This window comes from Budorcas taxicolor, chromosome 11, assembly GCF_023091745.1.
Source record: "Budorcas taxicolor isolate Tak-1 chromosome 11, Takin1.1, whole genome shotgun sequence".
Lineage (NCBI taxonomy): Eukaryota > Metazoa > Chordata > Mammalia > Artiodactyla > Bovidae > Budorcas > Budorcas taxicolor.
In genome coordinates, this window is record NC_068920.1 from 15,414,377 (window position 1) to 15,439,611 (window position 25,235).

Consider the following 25,235-nt stretch of genomic DNA (forward strand, 5'->3'; position numbering starts at 1 on the left):
CTGCAGCTTGGGGCTCTACCATCTACCGTGTTTAGGTAATAGCAACGCCACAGTAGGAAAGAACAGGCCATGCTCTGCTTAGTCAGCTGTCCCCGGGCTGTCCCCTCCCCACCGTGCCTCTGCAGAACCATCTGACAGATTGAGTGCCAGAACAAGCAGCCAGGCTGGGGGAGGCTCAGAGTGCCTCACCCCAGACCCCTCCTGATGCCCTGGGCGCGCCGGTATGCAGGAAGCACCCAAGCTGCGTGTTGAAGAGGAAGAAACCAGGCTTTCAAATGGGGCTGTCAGCCTTAAGGAGGTGTGGGCCAACTCGCTCCAGAATATGACTAGAATCCACTCCCCATCTCCACTGCCTGAGTCCACGCCACTGGTGTCTGTGACTGTGGCACCATCAAGGCTCCCAAGCAGACCCTCTGCCTCCATGCTTGCCCCAACTCGCCGAGTCCATTTTCCATGTTGAAGATCCCATCACTCCTCCATTAACATCCTCCGATGGCTCCTCCTAAGAACAGCCAAGTTCCTGGCGAGGCCCTGGGTAACCTGCCCCCATCCACCTCATCTCGCATCACCAGTCTTCCATCCACTCTCCTTGGCACACTGCTGCTTCTCGTGGTCCTCGAACACCACCCAGAGCTTGGTGTAGCCTCGAGGCCTCCCCAGATCTGGACCCGCCTGGCCTGCTCTCATCACCGCGTGCAGCTCAGCCATCGCCTCCTCAGAGAGGCCTCCCCAACCCCGCCTGGTCCAGTGCTCCCTCTTGCACTTGGGCCAAGGCTGTGCTCCAGAGCCTGGGACTCGACCTGACACCGTGTAGGGCCTGCAGGGTGTGTTTGGGGGAACAATGTTAGTGGTTTCAGGGCAGCTTCCTGGCCTAAGCACACATCTGGCCTGGGTGTAACAGGTTAGCAAGGTTAAGGTAAGCTACCCCTTGACTAGTCTATAAACACAGCCCGTAGTGTAAGGGGGAAGACCTTAAACCCCGAAAGAGGTTACGGTCAGGAGACTAGGAGGCACTCAACCACCAGCAGTGATTTTGAACTGAGAGATGGAAAAGTCTGTGAAGAGAAACAGCAGACGAGTGGGAGCTAAAGCTCACAGTGGAGAATGAGCTCTGTGCGGGGGTCTCTCCCTAACAGAGACAAACCCCGTACATGTATGTGGCGGCTCAGGCGCTGAACGGTCGTTCTTGTTCCTGCCATCGGTGCCTGTTGCGGACTTCGTCCTGACTCCCAGGACTGACGGTCTCTTGCACTTGCACTAGTCTGTGAGCTCTTGGAGAACAGAAACCACCTCTGACCTCGCTGTGGCCCCTGGGCCGCACCGAGCGGGTGCTCGCTGAGTGCCGGCTGAACAGAACTGACGTCCTGACGCTCACGAGGGAGTGAGGCAGGCCAGACGTCACATCTCCATCTTACAGCTAAGCTGGCTGAGTGAGTCCCCCAGGGCCGCAGAGGACGTGGAGAGCCGCCACTGTGCTCAGGTCTCCTGCCTCCGGGCGCCAACAGCTCCAAGCAGGGCTCGCGCCACTGACCGAGTGAACCGCGAGGCGGGCCCTGCAGACGCAAGGCCGCTGAGACCCGTAAATTACTCTCTCGCAAGCTCATCCAGTGAACTGAAGTTGACCCAGGAGGGAAACTGAAATAAAAGCTCCCCTTTTAGACGCAGGTGGTGTGATTTTAGAGCTGTCAGGATGGCCTTTCTGATCCCAAGTTCTGCCACATGCACTCTGATGCCTCCAATCCCATAATCAGCATTTCAGAACAGTCATTTTAGATAATGGTTACTAACCATTATTAGGATGGTGCATATTAGACTAATTAAACACAGATTAAAAACTATGGGTGAGAGGGCCTATGTTTCAGACAAGAATTTATTTTCATTCATAATCCAAGGACCCCAGGAAGGCAGCTATATGTATGCCACTATTAGCCATTTATAATATTTATGAATGATTTTATCCTAATTTTTCTCCAAAAACACTCTGTTTTAGTTCTCTCTCTCTCTTGAGGTTTGTTTAACACTTTAAGATTTTCTCTTGTATTACAGTAAATAATCTTTGGTGGTATAGGCAGGGCCATCATTACTTGTTCTTCTTGTGAAATTACTCAGGTTTGGCAGATTATAAAGGAATAGGGAAGACATGATGCAATGCAGGCAACTATAGCCAAGCTGGGATGTCACCCCAGGCCTCCGGGAGTTGGTCCTCAGGACACACAGTGGCCCAGAGATGCAAGAAGCATCCTTTAAGGGATGTTATGTTTGCATTTCAGTCACACTAACTGTATTTGATGTTTAATTTAAAAAATACTGTTACTCAATAGCTGTCTATCCTCAGGCAAACCAGTTTAACTTTTCTAAGCCTCAGTATCATAATCTATAAAAGGAGAAAACAATAATACATGATCTTTAAGCCCATTCAGACCTAAACTGTGACTTTAAACTACAAGTAAAGACTAAGGACTAAAGAAATCGGTCTAAATTACAATAAGAAAAATTCAAGTTAGAAACAAAGACTTCCACCCATTTGGAAGGAATAATATCAGGCGCTGGAACAGCTTCTTGAGATATTTAAGATCAGTATTGATAGAAACCGTGGAAAGTTCTGGAATGCCTGACGTAACTGTTTTGCGGACACTTACCTCTGCCAGCATGTATGCGGAGAGAAGTGTGATTCCAAGATTGTACAATGTGAGGACGCCCCTGAGGGAAAGAGCAGGTCTGTTCCTCATGCCTCTGTTGCCCAGCCATATCAACAGCAGGTATAAGACGGTGAGAGACAAGGTAGGGAGGTAGGAGTCCAGCATGAACCAGCCTCGGACTCGAGCATCTGAAAAGAAACACACAGTGAGAATCCCACAGAGCACCCTGCGTGCTTAGTAAGGAGACACCGTCTCGTGCGGTGCGCGTGTTGCACCGGGTCCAGCAGGGAACCGTGGGCCGCAGCGTGAGCAAGCTGGATTCGGGTTCCATCAGGAAGAAGAAACCAGTGGGGTTGAAACAGTTAAGGAAGGTTCCACGGCACAAACAGGGCTTAGGCCAAACACTGACAGTGAACATATAAGAGGTGGGAAGTAACTGTTCTCAGATGTCTAAGTGGCAAAGTTCTGTGTCTACTCTCAGTAAGTAGCAAGCATGTGTGTTACGCTGTCCCACACAATCGGCTCAGAAAGCGCTAGCACCGGCAGGAGGCCATCAGGCAGTTAGCAGCTGAGTCAGGACGTGAATCCAGCTCCTGGGTCACTGCACCTTGCTGCTGCCTCCACGGAGCGGCTCTGGGAGGCAGAACAGAGCACACGTCCATACTGCGCCCTAGCTCCTAACACCCACACCCCCTGGAGTCAGCTTAGAATCTCTGTATAGAAACCAGGAGTGGTTAAGAGTCCAGCTGGTCCAAACGGGGCAGCGGGATTACAGGAGGGCGACGGCAAGAGGCTGGAATGAGCCTTGGAGCTGAGGGTTCGGAATGGAGAACAGGAAACAAACCAAGGACCCAGATCTGATTGTGGACCAAGAATACGCACAGCCAGGAGGCAAGTGTCCCTTACTCTGGAGAGTGAACGTGTACAAACCTAAAGAAGCTTTTCACGAAGATGGCACCAAAGGTGAAGAAGGAAGCCCCTGCCCCTCCTAAAGCCGAAGCCAAAGCAAAGGCTTTGAGGCCAAGAAAGCTGTGCCGAAAGGTGTCCACAGCCACAAACAAAGACGGGACATCACCCACCTTCCAGCGGCCCAGAACACTGTGGCTCGAGGCAGCTCACACGTCCTCGGAGAGCACCCCCAAGAGAAACAGACTGGACCACCGCGCCATCGTCAAGCTCCCCCTCACCATCGAGTCAGCTGTGAAGAGGACAGAAGGCCACACCACACGTGTGTCTACTGTGGGTGTCAAGGCCAACAAGCGCCCAATCCAGCAGGCTGTGAAGAAGCCCCCTGATGCTGACGTGGTCAAGGTCAACACCCTGATCAGGCCTAATGGAGAGAGAGAGAAGAAGGCATATGTTCGACCGGCTCCGGACTATGACGCTTGGATGTTGCCAACAAAATTGGGATCATCTAAACTGAGAGTTTGGAGAAGGCAATGGCACCCCACTCCAGTACTCTTGCCTGGGAAATCCCATGGACGGAGGAGCCTGGTGGGCTGCAGTCCATGGGGTTGCTAAGAGTCGGACACGACTGAGCGACTTCACTTTAACTTTTCACTTTCCTGCATTGGAGAAGGAAATGGCAACCCACTCCAGTGTTCTTGCTTGGAGAATCTCAGCAACGGGGGAGCCTGGTGGGCTGTCGTCTATGGGGTCATGCAGAGTTGGACACGACTGAAGCGACTTAGCAGCAGCAAACTGAGAGTTGGACTATAAAGAAAGCTGAGAGCCAAAGAATTGATGCTTTTAAACTGTGGTATTGCAGACGACTCTTGAGAGTCCCTTGGGCTGCAAGGAGATCCAACCAATCCATCCTAAAGGAAATCAGTCCTGAATATTCATTGGAAGGACTGATGCTGAAGCTGAAACTCCAGTACTTTGGCCACCTGATGCAGACAACTGACTCATTTGACAAGACCCTGATGCTGGGAAAGATTGAAGGCAGGAGAAGGGGACGACAGAGGATGAGATGGTTGGATGGCATCACTGACTCAATGGACATGAATTTGAGCAAGCTCCAGGAGTTGGTGAGGGACAGGGAAGCCTGGCATGTGGCAGGCCATGGGGTCACAAAGAGTCAAGACACAGTTGAGTGACTGAACTGAACTGAAACTGAGTCCAGCTGGCTAATTCCAAATATAAAAGTTTTCACTATTAAAAAAAAAAAACAACAACCTAAAGAAAACACACACAGTAGAACTATAATACAGTCAGTAATTAGAAAATAACTGGAGGCACAAAGTGATTTTTGTTCTCTGTTCTGCTCCTTTTTGTTGTTGTCTAGAGAGAGAAAATGGTTTGGCCCAGAATTATGGGAACTGCGCACTGACTCTGATCTCTGTAAACAGAGCTGTCGGAGCTGGATTCTCCCTTTCCGCAATCCCTCTGGTCCCCAGAGCCCCAGTTCCCCTTCTGCTCCCTGCCACCCCACGCAGCCCTGGGCTCTCCACACCCCATCCTGCAGAGCACAGTTTCTATGAGCCAAGTGCCTTCTCAAGCTCTGTGTCATCACTGATGCTGTGAACTCCCCCCATTTGTGACACAGCTGCAAGGTAAGGGGAGCATTCCTGCAACTAACAAGTTACCTTTCGCACAAGGGGCTCTAACCATCTGTCCTGAGGTCTGCACACCGTGCCACTTCCTAACGTCCACCTCCACATCTAAAGCCTGCGTGTCCTTCAAGGCCCACGTCAAGGGCCTGACCAATTCCCCCTGTTCTTCCATAACTACAGCTCTTCAGTGTAACAAAGCACTAATCATTTACAGTCTGCATGTTATCATGGAGACAGTGTGTGTGCTAGTCGCTCAGTCGTGTCCAGCTCTTCGCGACTCCACGGTCTGTAGCTTGCCAGGATCCTTTGTTCATGGGATTTCCCAGGCAAGAATACTAGGGTGGGTTCCCTTCTCCAGGGGATCTTCTTGACCCAGGGATCGAACCCAGGTCTCCTGCACTGCAGGCAGATTCTTAACCATCTGAGCCGGCAGGGAAGCCCATGTGGCTGTAGCAGTTTTTATAATGAACATCGGCTGGGCACTGATTCTGTGCCACACACAGTCCTAAAGCCTTTTATGTGTGTTAACTTAAATTTCTCAAAGCAATCTAATTATATAGGTGATCTTATTTTGAACAGCTGTATAGAGGTGTCACTGACATATACAGAAAACCCTGCATACTCTTCCTGTGTTCAATCTGATGAGTTGGGACACATGCAAATCCCTGTGCTGCCAACACCACAGTCAAGGTGATGGATAACTCCATCCTACAGGCGGAATTATCTCTGGTTTACAATAGAGAAAAACTGAGTAAAAACAGCTAAATAACTTGCACTAAACTCTACCCTGCCTCTGCTTATGGTATTATGAGTTAAACAGCGTCCCCCAGAAAGGTGTGTTCAGGTCCAAACTCCTGGTCTCTATAGATGCTGTCTTACTGAGAAACAGGGTCTTTGCAGACACAAGCCGGCTAACCTAAGACTGTACTGGGTGAGGTGGGCCCTGCTCAGGGACCTGTGTCCTGATAAGAAGGGGAGGTGCAGGAGAAGGCCACATGGAGACGGAGGCAGAGACAGCGGCGACGGAGCGATGGAGCTCCAGGGCAGCGGCCGGAAAGCCCTGAGTGGGAAGTGTGGACAGAGCACTCCCAGAAGCGCAGGGCAGGCAAGGCTCTGCTGACACCATATTTCCAGAACAGGGAGAGAACGGACAGCTGTTGTCTTAAGCCGCACAGTCTGTGGGGTTTTTGCTACGACAGCCCCGGAAACTAACACACGTGGTTCCGTGCTTTCTGTCTCAGAGGTTCTGGTTTCAGGCTCCAGCCACAGTGTGTACTCTGAGAGGTGAGACTACCTTGTATTTCTACTCAGTCTCACTCATATCTTACAGCTGCTTAGTGTGGAGGTGAAGGAAACAGTCATTCAATGCATGCCAGTCAACAGGTCAGGTCAAGCACAGGAGACAGTGCTGGAGGCTGTCGCTGTAAACAGTGGCCACGGTTGTCAGGGAGGGTCACAACTGCCCTAACCGAAACCTAGGACCAGCACTTACAAATCATCGTTGTTGGGACCTGAGACCTTAACTCTGCAGCGGGGTCAGGTATGTGCCCAGAACAATCTCTCTGGATGGTGCCCACATGGCACAGGTACAGTCAGAAAAGGCTTGGGGACACCTGTCGGTTCCCCAGGGGACTTGCCACACAACTTCAGCCCAGACACCTCTCAAGGGAGAGGAGGATGCCTGCCAGTCGGAAGGCTCAGCCTCCTGCCACCGTAGATGTCACCTGATCAGCAGTCAACTGTGAACCTCACAGTCTCCTCGCAGCAAAGGGAATTTCCATAAAAATGACCAAAACTGAGCAAACAACTGCAATCCTGTCCTTAACTGCTCCCTGTCCACGTAATTCCAGGTGACAGTGACCTTACTGATGCCAAAGCTCAGTGTGACCCTGGCTCAGACACTGCCTGTTAAGACTCTGGTGTAGACGTCACATGCTGGCTGGTCACCCAGAAGCCCCGCGTCCCCGCTGGAGTGCCATGCCCTCGACACCGCCTGCTACAGCAGTGCCGCAGAGGGCACGCCACACAGAGCGGACTACGGGGGACCAGTATCCCACCCTGCCCACCCTCTGGCATCATCACAAGGAGAAGATGGAAAACAAAACGAAGACCAAGAACAATGTGAATACACAGATGTATATATTTTAAAGCTCCCTACAATCAGAGTATTATCTCACTAACACTATGTAAGTAGTCACTCGCTCAGGATAGTTTACGCAGCCTGTGTCTCTGCATGATTCTATTTAAAGATTCTGAGAAACTGGAAAACCTCTTTTCCCTCTCCTCCCAGCCCCTAATGCTGAGGAGACAACTTGTAAATTCTCCAGCTCTGTGAACCAGCAAGGCTCAAGGGAAACAAAGCATGTTCTTGAGACTTTCCTCATTTATTTGCAAAATATATAGTGTCTAATAGGTTCCTAGGACCGTTTAAGACACCCTGGAGATACCAGTCATGGGTCCTGTCCTCATGGAAGAAAGAGCTATTAATCAAGTGCATGAAGGAAATAAACAGAAGCTGAAACAGAGCATGATGAGAGGTTTAAGATTTGCTGCTTTCAAGGGCAGATCTCCGCCATCCTGGTGAGGGAAAGGCTATCTGAGGAGGGGACGGTTAAGCGGCCATCCGACGGTGTAAGGAGCTGACCGTGCTGGGGACCAGCAGCATAGGAATGAATTCTACGCTCAGAGGAAGGAAAAGATGTCTAGAGCATGGGGAGAGTGGACAGCTGGGGCCGCACACTACAGGGCTGCGTGGTCCAGGAGGAGCTGGGTTTTATCCTGAGGACGCAGGGAAGACCTGATGGGTTTTAAGCTAGAGTCTGCACAATATGACTTAGGCTTTTGAAGTCTTATTGCAGCTGCCACTGAGCAGACGACGAGGAAGGGCAGCTGCGTCCAGGAGGTCCCCCGTGGTCTGAGTGGGCGGTGATGGATGAACCACTGGGAGCCGAGGAGCCCAAACCGTGGCTCCGGGCAGGGAAAGCCCAGCGTGTCTAGAGGGAGTCTATCGGACAGGGAGGGGCAGAGAGACCATGTGTGAGGAGGTGGGAGGCGGGTGGAGGAAGAAAGGAGAGGAAGAAGCAGGCTTGGAAGGAAAGGACTGCCACCATGGCAGCCGCGGAGGGACCAGAGGCACGATGGCACTGCACTGTGTTCCTGCCCCCGGGAGAGGCTGGAGGGCAGGAGGCGGGGGCCCTGCAAGGGCGGGGGGGGGGGGGGGGGGGGGGAGGGGCGGGTGGGGGGGGGCAGCAGGTCTCAGGGGGTGGAGGGGCCCCAGGGGGAGGGGTGGCAGCTCTCTCAGGGGTAGGCATTGGACTGTTCACAAGACACCTGCAAGGGCGCCATCCTCTTCTCTAACTAGACAGTGCTCCTTCCACCTTGAGTTCTCAAGTTCTCACTCACCCCGAGGTCCAAACATATTGTCCAAAAAAGCATTGACTTCATCATCAAAGGCCTTTAGATGCTCCTGAAAAGAAAAAGAAAAAATGCTTTAAGCAGATGCTTCTGGAATCTCTCAAAATGAACCACTGCCAACAACACGGTTGACTGAATCTCCAAGGGTCCTGGCCTCGGGGACTTTTGACTGCAGAGATTTGCGGGAGGTGGACCAGAGATGCGGCCTCACCATCACCAGCCTGTAAGGACTGGGAAGGAAACAGTTTCTGTTTCCATTTCTTAGGTAAGAGGAGTCCTGGAGGACAGTTTGGAACCTTCAAACATTGAAGGGTGACTGACCGTCCCATCTCCTTTGAGGATGCTTAGAGAGGTAGAAGCTTCTCCACAAACAACTACCGTTGCAGTTCCTGGGCTATGTGCAAGCCACAGGGAAGCCTACACCCGCAGGACGCACGTGATGTCTGCACAAGCCACAGGCCGTAGGATGCACGTAATGTCTGTGTGCAAGCCACAGGGAGAGTCTACACCCGCGGGACGCACATAACGTCTGTGCGCAAGCCACAGGAAGAGTCTACACCCGCAGGATGCACATAACATCTGCGCAAGCCACAGGGAAGTCTACACCCACAAGACACAACCTAATATTAAAGAAAAATTCAGCTGAACTGTATTTCACAAAGCTAAACGTAAAACCACAAAGACAACTCGTTTTTCAAGGAAGGAAATTAGGTACTATGGCTATTTTTCCCATTGTCTTTATGTTTGGTTTTTCAAAACATTTTCAGTACATTAGCATCCATTTACTATTGCAATAGATAGTGTCACTGCTGCTGCTGCTACTAAGTCGCTTCAGTCGTCTCCGACTCTGTGCGACCCCAGAGATGGCAGCCCACCAGGCTCCCCCATCCCTGGGATTCTCCAGGCAAGAACACTGGACTGGATTGCCATTTCCTTCTCCAATGCATGAAAGTGAAAAGTGAAAGTGAAGTTGCTCAGTCCAACTGTTAGCGACCCCATGGACTGCAGCCCACCAGGCTCCTCCGTCCATCAGTTCAGTTCAGTTCAGTTCAGTCACTCAGTCGTGTCCGACTCTTTGCGACCCCATGAATCGCAGCACGCCAGGCCTCCCTGTCCATCACCAACTCCCGGAGTTCACCCAGACTCACGTCCATCGAGTCAGTGATGCCATCCAGCCATCTCATCCTTGGTCGTCCCCTTCTCCTCCTGCCCCCAATCCCTCCCAGCATCCGAGTCAACTCTTCACATCAGGTGGCCGAAGTACTGGAGTTTCAGCTTTAGCATCATTCCTTCCAAAGAAATCCCAGGGCTGATCTCCTTCAGAATGGACTGGTTGGATCTCCTTGCAGTCCAAGGGACTCTCAAGAGTCTTCTCCAACACCACAGTTCAAACGCATCAATTCTTCGGCGCTCAGCCTTCTTCATAGTCCAACTCTCACATCCATACATGACCACAGGAAAAACCACAGCCTTGACTAGATGGACCTTCGTCGGCAAAGTAATGTCTCTGCTTTTGAATATGTTATCTAGGTTGGTCATAACTTTCCTTCCAAGGAGTAAGTGTCTTTTAGTTTCATGGCTGCAGTCTCCATCTGCAGTGATTTTGGAGCCCCCCAAAATAAAGTCTGACACTGTTTCCACTGTTTCCCCATCTATTGCCCATGAAGTGATGGGACCGGATGTCATGATCTTCGTTTTCTGAATGTTGAGCTTTAAGCCAACTTTTTCACTCTCCTCTTTCACTTTCATCAAGAGGCTTTTGAGTTCCTCTTCACTTTCTGCCATAAGGGTGGTGTCATCTGCATGTCTGAGGTTATTGATACTATCCCGGCAATCTGGATTCCAGCTTGTGTTTCTTCCAGTCCAGTGTTTCTCATTATGCACTCTGCACAGAAGTTAAATAAGCAGGGTGACAATATACAGCCTTGACGCACTCCTTTTCCTATTTGGGGCCAGTCTGTTGTTCCATGTCCAGTTCTAACTGTTGCTTCCTGACCTGCATACAGATTTCTCAAGAGGCAGGTCAGGTGGTCTGGTATTCCCATCTCTCTCAGAATTTTCCACAAATTAATTTACCCCAAATTAATTACCGCCACTTTAGTGGGTTCAGGGTGGGACTGGAGAGTTTCTGCTAAGCATCTGATGGCTGATCAACTGGCTGCTGCCTCCCTTTCACGCTGGAGCGCCATCACACCGCTCAGAATACCTGCTCAGGTATTCCCTTGCCCTGCCGCTAAGGTCTGGAGCACCTCCTCCAGGAAAGGTAGGAAGAGATGAACACTGCACAGTGTTCCTGGGAAAGGGAAATCTGATGAGGATTTCAGGTGAGCGGACTGGCCTCTTGACAGCAAGTGAGTTACCTGGATGGTTGTCAGGAAGTTCACACAGAACATTGTCCATAATCAACAGCTAGTGTGCAGTCAAACGCATTTTATTCTCAAAGAAAATGTTAAGTGCCAAAGAGGACAATGGAGTTACTGGCTGGCATCAGAAAAGATGTGTGTTGGTGATCAGCACTTAACTGTCTGCATCTGTCCCACATTCGTGACATTGATTCGGAGGGAATTTCAAGGAAATGTAGGTCTCTGGGAACCTCAGGCAGCTTGGGGAGGAGGATGAGGATGAAAGACAAGCATTTATTAGCACCCACGACTTGCTGACCGGTGAACTAGGACCTTTATTATTTCACCGTATCTCTATGGAAAGTATACAGACTAAACTGGGCTTCCCTGGTGGCTCAGTGGTGGAGTCCACCTGCCAGTGCAGGAGACATGGGTTCGATCCCTGGTCCGGGAAGATCCCACATGCCGCGGACCAACTAAGCCCGTGAGCCACAGCTACAGAGCCCATGCTCTGCAACGAGAAGATGCCTCAACGAGAAGCCTGTGTGCCACAGCTAGAGTCGCCCCTCTTGCCCCAACTAGAGACAAACCCATGTGGCAGTGCAGACCCAGCACAGCCGAAAATATATAAATAGATAAATTAGGGGAAAAAAAACTATCTGAACTAAACCAACTTTGGAAGATTTTAAATAGTGTTTTTATCTTTGGTTTCCATGAGGGACATCCTGGGAGACCTCCAGACTGGGGAAAGGTCAGTTACCTAACATCTCAGGGTGAAACGGTCTTATTTGTGCTGCTGTCCAAATAGGGCAGACCTGTCTAGAGGCCTCTCATTCCCACGCAAAGAAGGTTAACCTCGCTGATGTAGCCACCCTCACGACAAACAACAACGAAATCTTCTCCATCACCACATCCACCCACAATGTTTAAACTGTCCCAGTTTGTTTGCTAGCGTTCAAAATCCATCTTCCAGTGTCAGCAGATCTAATACAATGACAAAAGTCACAAGGCTTGTATTACTTCTATTATCTTTCAGAAATTCAGTCACAGTGGAGGAAAACAGGAACAAAAGGAAAGCTAAGAGGAGGAGACAGGAAGAGCGAACAGAATGAAAGGTACTATGAATGAATTCTTTCGGTCATTAGCTTCCTGATTTATTAACCAATTCTCTGGACGTTACCATGTGTCAGCACCATGTTAGATGCTGACATATGAAGTCAAAGGAGGCATGGCCCTTATTGTCACACAGGATAACAGACAAGGCATCAGTAACTAGGGGTCAGTTTCTCAAGTACGATAGGAAGGGTTAACAGCGATGCGCTGTAAGAACCATGCACGAGAAAGGAAATACTACCCAGCCATAAAAAAAGTCCTTGAGTATACTGTTCATAATTATAGGAATGAAAAAGGAAGGAAGGTTGTTCCCAAGGTGGGGGTGGGGGGAAGTCCTGGGTTTTCCTGGTACCAAAGAAGGTGGTAAAGGATCCACCTGCCAAGATAGGAGACAGGGGTTTGATCTTTGGTCTAGGAAGATCCCACATGCTGCACAGCAACTAACAAACCCATGGGCCACAACTCCGGAGCCTGTGCTCTAGAGCCCAGGGGGCCACCGCTACTGAAACCCAGGCGCCCTAGAGCCCACACTCTGCAACGAGAGAAGCCGCCGCAATGAGAAGCCCAGGCACCGCGACTAGAGAGCCGCCCCGCTCGCCACGGCTAGAGAAAAGCCTGCACAGCAACGGAAACCCAGCACAGCCAAGTAGATAAATAGTTAAAAAAATAAGCATGATTCACAAAAAGAAAAGAAAAACCCTGCCATTTGTGACAACATGGGTGGACCGTGAGGGCATGATGCTGGGTGAACAAATAAGTCAGAGAAAAAAACAAATACCATATGATCTCACTTATGCACGGAATCTGAAAGAAACAAAACCAAAAAACCAAACTGAGATACAGAGAACAGATCGGTGGTTGCCAGAGGTGGGGGCTGGGAGGTGGCAGAAACGGTGAAGGGGGTCAAAAGGTGCAAACTTTCAGTTATTAAAAAAGAATTAAGTCCCAGCGATGCAATGTACAGCATGGTGACTACAGTTAACAATACTGAACTGACACCACCGTGTGTAAAGTAGACGGCTCACGGGAAGCCGCTACACAGCACAGGACGCTCAGCCCCGTGCTCTGTGATGACCTAGATGAGTGGCTGGGGCAGTGGCGGGGAGGCGAGATGTGTATACTTATGGCTGGTGGCTGGGCTTCCCTGGTGGCTCAGATGATAAAGAATCCCCCTGCAATGCAGGAGACATGGGTTCGAGCCCTGGTCAGGAAGATCCCTGGAGAAGGAAATGGCAGAACCCACTCTAGTATTCTCGCTGGAGAATCCCGTGGACAGAGGAGCCTGACAGGCTCCAGTCCATTGGGTCGCAGAGAGTCAGACATGACTGAGCAACTAACAGCAAGCCACTATGGCTGATTCACACTGTTGTGCAACAGAAGCTAACGCAAAACTGTAAAGCAATCATACTCCAATTCACAATAATAACTACTGAATATTTGAAAGTTGCTAACAGAGTTATCATCACAAGAAAAAAATGGTCACTGTTCATGTTAACTAGACTTACTGTGGTGTTCATTTTGCAGTATCTATAAATACCAGATCACTATACTGTACACCCGAAACAAAAGGAAAAATACTAGATTTCACTTAAATCTCTTATAAAGACAGCCTTCCAGGAAAAGCTGCTGCTTTGTCGAGTTTTGAAGGATTCCAGGACATCGTCTAGACGAAGAGGAAGGAGCAGCAAACACATGGAGATGCGACTCAGCTGGGAGATGCTCGTGGCCAGGGCTCCTGGTGACCTTTCTGACAGACAGAAGTAAAGCCAACCAGGGAAGGTCAGAAACCTGGGGACAATTACCTCTTTGATTCTGGGTTCTTTAAAACAGTTATTGAGAATGCAGTCTAAAAAGACAAGGATGAAATGGCATTGGAAGAATAAATCAGAGTTCCCACCGGGTCAGGAAAAGGTAAGCCAAAGTACAGAGTTGCGGCAGTGTTAGTCACCCAGGATGAACTCTGAGCAAAGGGTGAGAGCAGAGCCTGGGTACCGAGTTCGCAGCTGCACTCCGGGTCCTACGTGTGGAAACGCAGGCGGATGAATGGATAATAGACTGTGACCTAGCCTACAAGGAAATACTACTCTGCAACATAAAGGGATGAACTATCGATGCAAACACGTGTGGATGAATCTCAAAATTACGATGTTGCATTAAAGAAGCTAGAGCCCCCTCCCAAAAAAACCAAAACAAATTACACAGCTTCCATTTACATGAAATTCCAGAAAAGAAAAAATTATCTGTGTGACACAAAATCCGTGGTTGCCCAGGGTGGCAGGAGAGGAGCAGAGCAGCCTTCAAAAATGAGAGGGAAACAGGGAACATTTTCATATACATGTGTGAGAGAATCTGTAGCAGCAGAATGACACCCCAAGGTGTGCGAAGGGTGTTGTCCTTTAGGAAAAAAATCTAGTGGGAAATGATTCCATATGGAAAGTAGCATTTACAGAGAAGAATAAAGAGCATCCGAAATGTCTCTACCTGATCACGGAGCCTCAACCAAGAGCCAGCTAACCCCCGCCCACCTAACCACGTCCACCACCACGCCAGCATTCCCTCCCACACCCCCAGCGTCCCACCCCCGGAGCAGTGCTGGGGGTCACCAGGTGACGTCCTGCGCCCGCCCCTTGTCCTACTGCTAGGAGCGACACCACCTGGGGGTGGGGACCCTTCAGAGACTACCCATCGATATTACATCATCCTTCACTTTCACTCTACCTGAAGTACCGCGTCACTCTTTAAGACAGTATAAAAGGAAGTTTGGGGACATCATCATGGATTTCTTTTTCAAAGCTTTCACTGAACACAACTAAAAATTTTCCATGCTCTGATGATCATGCTCTTGAAACGTGCTTTGATTATAATCAAGGCTTCCCAGGTGGTGCAAGTTGTAAAGGACCTGCCTGTCAACACAGGAAACCTAAGAGACGCACGTTCGATCCCTGGGTTGGGAAAATCCCCTGCAGGACGGCATGGCAACCCACTCCAGTATTCTTGCCTGGAGAATCTCCATGGACAGAGGAACCGGGCAGGCACAGGGTCGCAGAGTCAGATACGACTGAGGTGACTGAGCACAGCACCAAGGATTTCACTGCATATTCTCCTCTATGAAACTCAAACTTGCTGTATACTGTCAGTTTGTAACTGTATACTGGTTATGTGACCATACGTTTCACAGGCAGTTTAGTAATTACCTGTCTCCACAAACCCGTCAGACAGCATCTGCACCGTGGAAACAGAAATAACATCACTTTTCCTTATATTTGTTTTATCTGAATACAATATTCTGAAAGTGGCCTACTGAGAGAAGACTGCAGAGAAACTGGTGCCCCCTTTTGATCAGGATGCTGTATTTCTATTAAAGTATCAGAAGACTGCACTCACACTCACACCAGTTAGTCACTGTCAACAAACATTTCCAGGTACGTCTCATGTTGTGTGTGTGCATGCTCAGTCGCGTCCGATTCTCTGCGACTCCATGGACTGTAGCCCGCCAGGCTCCTCTGTCCATGGGATTTTAAAGGCAAGAGTACTCGAGCAGGTTGCCATTATGGTGCTGCTGCTGCTGCTAAGTCGCTTCAGTCCTGTCCAACTCTTAGCGACCCCATGGACTGCAGCCCACCAGGCTCCTCCGTCCATGGGATTTTCTAGGCAAGAGTACTGGAGTGGGGTGCCATTGCCTTCTCCAAGGTTGCCATTATGTTTCATGTTAATTGCTATCAAATTCAAGCTTTACCCATTCTATACTTAGACAACTGATTTTTTTTTACTTGTATGGAATTTAGACCTTTATCCCTTTTGAATATATCTTCATTTCCAGCCCCACCTTATACTCTGAAGATTATGCAAACTCCAAATATTTATTTTCCCTTTGGGCTTAGTCACTTTTAAAGTGCCGGCACCTTTATTTAAATTACTAATTAAAACAAGTGACATAGTCTGCATGTTACGAACTGAATGTTTGTTTCTCTCATATTTGTACGTTGAAGCCTCTCCCCCAGTGACAGGGCCTTTGGGAGATAATTAGATTCTGATGACCTGATGAGGGTGGGTCTTCATGATCGGATTAGTGCCCTAATTATATTAGGTTCCCCTGCCAGTCATTTTGCAAGTTGTTGCCTTCTCTCCAAGAATAAGGAAAGAAAACTGAACCAACATTATTTCTTTTACAATATTCTGGTCTCATTAAAAGATATTATTAAATAACTTGCCTTAATTTCAAGTGTATAAAATGAAATCTGCTATACAGAGAAAGAGTCAATCTCACAGTTAGAAAATACAGCCATTCAGGGATTCTATACTGGGTATGTGAGGAGCCAGGAAAGCTGCTAAGGCTGCGGTGCAAGATATTTGCAATGATTGCTACAACTTCTATTTCCCCAGGAAGTTGTCAGTGAATACCAAACTCCTTGGAGATTTAACCCAAGGCCAGATAGCTGTATTCAGGACACCTTGGAACAGTACCAGCTTCTGTGTCTGGGCACATGGGGAAGAATGAAGCTCTTTCACAATTAACAGCAGTGATGAAAGGAGATTCTGTCTGTATGTGCTCTGGTTATCAAGTGCTGACCGGGAGGGGGAGGCAGGTTGGCTGTTCTGCATGTACGAGCGCTATCCTTCCCAAAGTGAAAACAAAGCAAAGCTTTCAACGGTTTCTTCCAAAAGACATGGGCCAGACTTTATTTCCAATTTTTAAGTGATAATCACACCTTTGTTTTCTACCTATTTATACATCTGTATTCTATTTCTATATGGTCTAAAAATATCTACAGGGACTTCCCTGGAAGTCCAGTGGTTAGGACTTTGCCTTCCAATGCAGGGGGTGTGGGTTTGATCCCTGATTGGGGGGCTAAGATCCCACACGCCTCAGGCCCAAAAAATCAAAACTTAAAACAGAAACAGTATTGTAGCAGATTTAATAAAGACTTCAAAAATGGTCCACATCAAAAAAAAAAAAAAAAAACCACACCTTAAAAACAATACCCACAGCATTTCAGTAAATTCATGGTAACATCAAAAGATGTGTACTGCTAATCCTAGGAGACAGTCTATGAGTCACATGGATAGACTATATTATATTCTCCTTTCAAGCTATAAAAACAAACCAATAGTGGGAGTTACTGAGCAATCCAGAGTCTCTCCCTGCTGAATGAAATCCTTATCACATCCTCTTTGTTTCAAGTATTAGTGATAGTGACAGTTGCTTCACACTTCACCCTGTAAAGCCTTTTCTAAAAGGTAAAGGAAAATCATACCTTTTCCTTAACATTTTAATTCAGATGTCAAATCAAACTGAGCACCATTAGCAGGCTCTAAGAGGAAGAGAAGTCATAGAAAGGCAAAATGCAGTCTGAGCTGTATTGTGAAGAAAAAAAAAAAAGGCTTTTTTTGATGGTTATGCACTGGTCATAGCAAACACCCACTTCCAACAACACAAGAGAAGACGCTACACATGGACATCACCAGATGGTCAACACTGAAATCACACTGATTATATTCTTTGCAGCCAAAGATGGAGAAGCTCTATACAGTCAGCAAAAACAAGACCGGGAGCTGACTGTGGCTCAGATCATGAACTTATTGCCAAATTCAGACTTAAATTGAAGAAAATGGGGAAAACCACTAGACCATTCAGGTATGACCTAAATCAAATCCCTTATGATTATATAGTGGAAGTGAGAAATAGATTTAAGGGACTAGATCTGATAGATAGAGTGCTTGATGAACTATGGACAGAGGTTCATGACATTGTACAGGAGACAGGGATCAAGACCATCCCCATGGAAAAGAAATGCAAAAAAGCAAAATGGCTGTCTGAGGAGGCCTTACAAATAGCTGTGAAAAGAAGAGAAGCGAAAAGCAAAGGAGAAAAGGAAAGATATAAGCATCTGAATGCAGAGTTCAAAGAATAGCAAGGAGAGATAAGAAAGCCTTCCTCAGCAATCAATGCAAAGAAATAGAGGAAAACAACAGAATGGGAAAGACTAGAGACCTCTTCAAGAAAATTATAGATACCAAGGGAACACTTCATGCAAATATGGGCTCGATACAGGACAGAAATGGCAGGGACCTAACAGAAGCAGAAGATATTAAGAAGAGGTGGCAAGAATACACAGAATAACTGTACAAAAAAGATCTTCACGACCCAGATAATCACGATGGTGTGATCACTCACCTAGAGCCAGATATCCTGGCTCAAGTGGGCCTTAGAAAGCATCACTACGAACAAAGCTAGTGGAGGTGATGGAATTCCAGTGGAGCTATTTCAAATGCTGAAAGATGATGCTGTGAAAGTGCTGCATTCAATATGCCAGCAAATTTGGAAAACTCAGCAGTGGCCACAGAACTGGAAAAGGTCAGTTTTCATTCCAATCCCAAAGAAAGGCAATGCCAAAGAATGCTCAAACTACCGCACAATTGCACTCATCTCACACGCTAGTAAAGTAATGCTCAAAATTCTCCAAGCCAGGCTTTAGCAATATGTGAACCATGAACTTCCAGATGTTCAAGCTGGTTTTAGAGAAGCCAGAGGAACCAGAGATCAAATTGCCAACATCTGCTGGATCATGACTATGCCAAAGCCTTTGACTGTGTGGATCACAATAAACTGGAAAATTCTGAAAGAGATGGGAATACCAGCCCACCTGACCTGCCTCTTGAGAAATCTGTATGCAGGTCAGGAAGCAACAGGTAGAACTGGACATGGCACAACAGACTGGCTCCAAATAGGAAAAGGAGTACGTCAAGGCTGTATATTGTCATCCTGCTTATTTTACTTCTATGCAGAGTACATCATGAGAAACACTGGGCTGGAAGAAGCACAAGCTGGAATCAAGATTGCCGGGAGAAATATCAATCACCTCAGATATGCAGATGACACCACCCTTATGGCAGAAAGTGAAGAGGAACTCAAAAGCCTCTTGATGAAAGTGAAAGAGCAGAGTAAAAATGTTGGCTTAAAGCTCAACATTCAGAAAACGAAGGTCACGGCATCCAGTCCCATTACTTCATGGCAAAGAGATGGGGAAACCGTGGAAACAGTTGCTGAGTTTATTTTTGGGGGCTCCAAAATCACTGCAGATGGTGACTGCAGCCATGAAACTAAAAGACGCTTACTCCTTGGAAGGAAAGTTATGACCAACCTAGATAGTGTATTCAAAAGCAGAGACATTACTTTGCCAACAAAGGTCCATCTAGTCAAGGCTATGGTTTTTCCAGTGGTCATGTATGGATGTGAGAGTTGGACTGTGAAGAAAGCTGAGTGCTGAAGAATTGATGCTTTTGAACTGTGGTGTTGGAGAAGAGTCTTGAGAGTCCCTTGGACTGCAAGGAGATCCAACCAGTCCATCCTAAAGCAGATCAGTCCTGGGTGTTCATTGGAAGGACTGATTATGAAGCTGAAATTCCAATACTTTGGTCACCTCATGAGAAGAGTTAACTAATTGGAAAAGACCCTGATGCTGGGAGGGATTGGGGGCAGGAGAAGAGGATGACAGAGGATGAGATGGCTGGATGGCATCACCGACTTGATGGACATGAGTCTGAGTGAACTCCGGGAGTTGGTGATGGACAGGGAAGCCTGGCGTGCTGCAGTCCATGGGGTCACAAAGAGTCAGACACGACTGAGTGACTGAACTGAACTGAACTGGTATTTATGATGGCGTCAGAATTTTACACACTGATTTTAGGTACCTCATGTTATTCTGAGCACCTTCTGGATGCACCTTAATTAATCAATCAACATTCAACCACCAGGCCAACACTGCCTCCCAAACCACTGGGCTGAGGAAATAAACAAGACAACTCTATGGGGGGTGTGGAGAGAAGAGAGCAGTGAGAAGTATTATCTATTTGACAGATGAGGTAAGGCAGAAGATAAAATGACTACATCTATACATCATGCATGGCTAAGCCGATTATCTCTGCCAAGATACCATGTCAAAAAAAAGAAAATTACACAAATATAAGTCTGACACCCATGTTTTTTAAAACAGCATTGCATCACAAATCTCTCCTAGTTCTTCCCAAGCTATTGTTTTGAGTCTGTTAGATGAACGCTTTTATGAAGTATTACCATCCTTATTTTTTTTTTTTGTTTTTAGCCTCATGGCATGTGGTAGCTTAGTTCCCAGAGCACCTCAGTCCCCTGCAGTGGAAAGGTCTTTTAACCACTGGACCACCAGAGAAGGCTCACTATCCTTAATCTTATTGACCAGTCGTTTCTATTCAGTGGAGAATAGAAAGCATTTTGCAGTGTGTTTTCTCAATTTTCTTTAAAGTGCTAAACAACAGATGCTTCAAGCCCTCCTCTGTGGTCCGCACCCGCTATCTCTGCTTCCAATTAAGACAGCTGTCCCCTTCTTTGCCTATATAAGAACTTTGAAGCTACTACTGGAGATCAACATAAAACATGGTGATTTACTTTATTAGATAACTAAATAAAAATATTTTTAACTTCATATATGGTGCCAGTGTCTGAAGTATGTTGGCCCAAAGGGTAATTTGGAAATGAACTGGGCAGACAGGACTGAAGTCGGTCAAAGTGAATCTACAGCCTTTCAGAGCAACACTGAATCATTTCTCTAGCAAGCTGGGTTACTTCACTCATTTTCATTCAATAATTTTTTAGTTTAACTTCATGCAAGCAAGGTCTTTTGAATGCTTATCTGCCATGTAACTTTTAATAGAGTAGAAGAAATATGTAAAGTGAATACATGACTGAAGAAGTCAAAGTCTCTCAGTCGTGTCTGACTCTTTGTGACCCCATAGACTGTATAGTCCATGGAATTCTCCAGGCCAGAATACTGGAGTGAGTAGCCGTTCCCTTCTCCAGGGGATCATCCCAACCCAGCTAAAGCAGCTATAACAGGCTCACAGTGTTTTCCCTCCCAGTCTTTAAAAGAGAAAAGATAAATTCAGTAATGCTAAGGGTACCGCCTCTGGGCAGTAGAAGTGGGGGTGAGCCACATTCCAGAGTTCTATTTAAGAAGGTACCGGATGCCGCTCGGTTTTCGGGAAGATTATGTGAGCACGTGAAGTTCACTAGTGACCTCACTTGATTCTAGTTGTTTCTAGTTATTTCCCAAGTTGTGGCCCAACTTAGTCTCTAGAGCCGTAAGAGACAGAAAAAGCTCCGCGGTCTGACTGTGTGAAAATGGGTGTTGGATTTACATAAAGGTGGAAAGTCAAAGCCGGAGATGTTAGACAGGGGTTTTTTTTGTTTTTGTTTTTGTTTTTAAAAAAAAAGAAAGTCTGACCAACTAATTTGCATGGCTTTTAAACAGCCCCGAGGCTGGAAATGGAAAGACCACCGCAGCCAGCAGCAGGCTGGGCGAAAAGGTCAGAAGACGCCGGCGGGGCTGTGAGCTTCTGCTGCACAGCACGTGGTGGGAAATCCTTAGCAATCCTTCCCGGCTGTAACGCGAGAGACCAGCCAACTTTTCCGCGTTAATCCTGGACTCGAGTTAGGTGTTATATTACAGATCCCTGGGACAGCCACCAAGCAGCTGATTCTTAAATAGCAAGTCTCCTTGGTTTCTTCACCAGAAAAGCTAGAAATTGCGGGGAAATGGAAGCAGTTTATTTTCTTCATGTCCACTGTCTCAGTAAAATAGAGCTCTGAAGCCCACCAGGACACGCAGCATGAGGCAGCAGCTGCTAACAATCAAAGGGAAACCCTTACAACACACACACACTTTCGCCGGTTCTCTCTTCCCTAAGTGAGCAGGAGTCCTATTTTCACCTAACTGTTTATAAGCCTAAACGTTAGTCATTCAGTTGTGCCTGACTCTGTGACCCAGTGGACTGCAGCCCACCAGGTTCCTCTGTCTATGGGATTTTCCAGGCAAGGATACTGGCATGGTTTTTCATTTCCTTCTTCAGGGGATCTTCCCGACCCAGGGACTGAACCTGGGTCTCCTGTACTGCAGGCAGATTCTTCACCGACTGAGCTACCAGGGACTTATTCTAGCTTGCTATTCCTTCAATCTCAAGAATTTCCTAATAGAGTCACTTAAATATGTTCACAGACAAAGCTATGTAACTCCATGACAGCAACGGTTATTTTCAGTTCAGTTCAGTCGTGTCCAACTCTTTGCGACCCCATGAACCGCAGCACGCCAGGCCTCCCTGTCCATCACCAATTGCCGGAGTCTACCCAAACCCATGTCCGTTGAGTCGGTGATGCTATCCAACCATCTCATCCTCTGTCGTCCCCTTCTCCTGCCCTCAATCTTTCCCAGCATCAGGGTCTTTTCAAATGAGTCTGCTCTTCGCATCAGGTGGCCAAAGTATTGGAATTTCAGCTTCAATATCAGTCCTTCCAATAGTTATTTTAGCTTAGGATAAAATCTTTTACAATAAAACATATTCATGTCAGTCTCATAAGGGTAACTTGCATGCACTTAGCAGAGTGTCAGAATGTAGGACTAACTCAGTGTTACACACATTATTAATTAAAGCTCCCAGAAGGGGCTTTCCTAGTTCAGCGGGATCTCTTAAAGGAGATGCCCACACATTTATTTACTCAGTAAAAATGACTGCTTCCCTATAAAGTCAGCAACCATCTTCATGTGGCAGAAAGCACTGGAACACGAGTTAAGGGGCCCAGTTCTTGCCCGGACACCGGCACCAGGAAGTACTGTTGCCGTGAACCTCATTCACAAAATATGGGGGGACAAAAGGCATCTAATTCAACTTTGCAGCCAAGTCGGAAATGCTTGATTTCCACAATAATTCCAATAGAAACCCACCCACCCTACTGGAAAACCTCTAGTGAAACACTTCTCACTGCTTGGCAAGGTAGCACGGTCTATTTTTAGAATGTTTCTCATTTTTAGGAAACCATTCCTTATTTTGGGTTAAAAATCTTTCTCCATCCAACGGTTACCCACCAGTCCTAGTTCTCTCCTCTAAAATCACACACGACCAGGACCGTTTTCCTTTCACCTGAGAGCCCTGAACATACTTGACATTTCATATCAAGCCATCACTTCTTCCAAAAGCCTCAGTAAACTCCTCTTTCCCATTCTCCCTCCCGACTTTGTTGTCGGGCCTTTCCTGCTCCCTTCTTCCTCCTCCCACGAGCATTAATTCATAAACTATCAGACACCCATCCACAGATGTGACAGGCACTCTCGACCCTCACTTTCTTCAGCCTCCTCTTCTGGATGTATTCCAGTTAGTCTGTCCATATCTTTGCAAAATACAGAGCCTTCAGAAGTGAACATTTTCAGAACGTGATAGAACTATTACCTCTTACTGTGAATGAAAGTGAAAGTGAAGTCGCTCAGTCGTGTCCGACTCTTTGCGATCCCATGGACTGTAGCCTACCAGGCTCCTCTGTCCATGGGATTTTCCAGGCAATAGTCCTGGAGTGGATTGCCATTTCCTTACTGTGAATAAGAGTAACCAATTTCCATTGATATAACCAGTTCCTTTTGCCTGTGCCTAAAAACTTCCCCCAATACCATCCCTCCAAATGGGCCAAATTTGGACTTTTGTTGGGGAGAATCTACCGACATAGATTTCTCTTCTCTTCCATCAACTAAATGATGACTACAGAGCTTCTTAATGCAGTGTGAGTTGCTTAGTCTCTGGGGATTTGGTTTTGCTTTAGATTTGGATGTAGCGCTTTAACTCCGGAATAGAACAGCTTTTTGCCCTAGAAAGCTATATACTATACACCTCCCTTGCGGTGGCTGCTCTGATAAGCTCCAGCTTCATCTAACTTTACATTTATCTGACTCTTCAGTTTGGCCACTTTTTATAGATTTTACTCTTGGCAAGAAGCTGGTGGCAACAAACAGGCTGATCTGTGATTGAATGGCTTCAGCCCAGAGTAACTACTTCCATCAGCAGAGAACTGCCTACGAGTTGTAAAAATGGGTGTAGGTTCTCTTTTCTTCTTTTCTTTTTACATACTGACTGGTTCATAAAGAAAGCATTAATTCTCCTTCATTAGTTACCTACAGCTGTCAGGAAGCGAGCTTTTCTTTAAAAAAAAAAAAAAAAAGTTTTTTGAACTTTAAAACAATCAGGAATTCCTAATTTCAGAATTAACCTCCAATGTCACTGATTTCTTCATCATAGAAACTAGATGATAATGGTCTTCCCAGGTGGCGCTAGTGGTAAGGAATCTGCCTGCCAACGTAAGAGACTTGGGTTTGATCCCTGGGTCGGGAAGAGCCCCTGGAGGAGGAAATGGCAACCCACTCCAGTATTCTCGCCTGGGAAATCGCATGAACAGAGAAGCGTGGCGGGGTACAGTCCACGGGGTCACAGAAAGTCAGACAGGACTGAGCATACAGCACACACGCAGACAATAATAATTGCAATAATAAGTGAAAATGGAATGTGTTTATCAGGAATCAGCTGTCATATTTATTGGGCATATTAGATACTATTATCTCACTTAATTCTTTCAGCTACTCTATAAAATAGATACTTTCACCTCCTTCAACAGAGCAGGAAGGTGAGGCTTTGGGAAATAAAGCAACTTGTCTAACTTCCATGAGCTAATAAATAATGAACCACTACCCTCCGCTTAGAGGAATGTTGTGCCTTCTCGCCACCCACTCAGCTGGTGATTATTTTTAGCCAATCCTGGGTCTGGTGTGTGTGGGAGTTATGTTAAAGGAGACGGCATGGCATTCAGGGTGGTTCCTTGGAAAGAATGGGGGTTTTACAAGGGTTTTAGTCTTGGTTCTGACAGTAAGTAGCTGTATAACCTTGGGCAAGATAATCATCTGGGAGTAATATCTTTGCTATCTATAAAATAAGTATCCTAACTTACGTGAAGCTTAGAGGATGTTGTATCTGTGAAAGCATCTATGATGGGCCTGTGCCCGAAGCAGATGCTGAACAGGTGTTCCTTCATTCCCTGCATTTTCAGGCCCCCACTGAGCAGCACAGTCATGTCTGGGTCTCTTTTCCACCATCACCCCTGGATCATCTAGAGGGAGTGACGTCATAGGAGAAATGTCCCTTCTTGAATTTAGGCTTATCTCGACAGTGATGTCTTTAAAAAAAAAATTTTTTTTCAATGGTCCTTTTTCAAAAAATTAGAAGAGGAAGTGCAGTAGTGTAAAAAGGAGAGTAACGAAATTCTAGTTTGAGTTATGACACAGGAAAAGGACCCAAGGGATATTCAACATGAATATTCGCAGAGACAG

At 47.1% G+C, this 25,235-nt stretch overlaps 1 protein-coding gene and 1 pseudogene across 1 annotated transcript in view; one reads left to right on the top strand and one right to left on the bottom strand.

Moving 5' to 3' along the window:
* The window catches only part of ELOVL2 (ELOVL fatty acid elongase 2), a 34,117-nt gene extending 9,138 nt beyond the window's left edge, over positions 1–24,979 (bottom strand). Inside the window, exons 1-3 of the mRNA XM_052647465.1 lie at positions 24,857–24,979; positions 8,597–8,660; positions 2,640–2,827 (exon numbers count right to left, since the gene is read on the bottom strand). Of these exons, the coding sequence (XP_052503425.1) occupies positions 2,640–2,827; positions 8,597–8,660; positions 24,857–24,979 (375 nt within the window). The remainder of the gene's footprint in view (positions 1–2,639; positions 2,828–8,596; positions 8,661–24,856) is intronic.
* LOC128056303 (60S ribosomal protein L23a-like) lies at positions 3,591–4,057 on the top strand (annotated as a pseudogene).
* Positions 24,980–25,235: the final 256 nt, after the last annotated feature.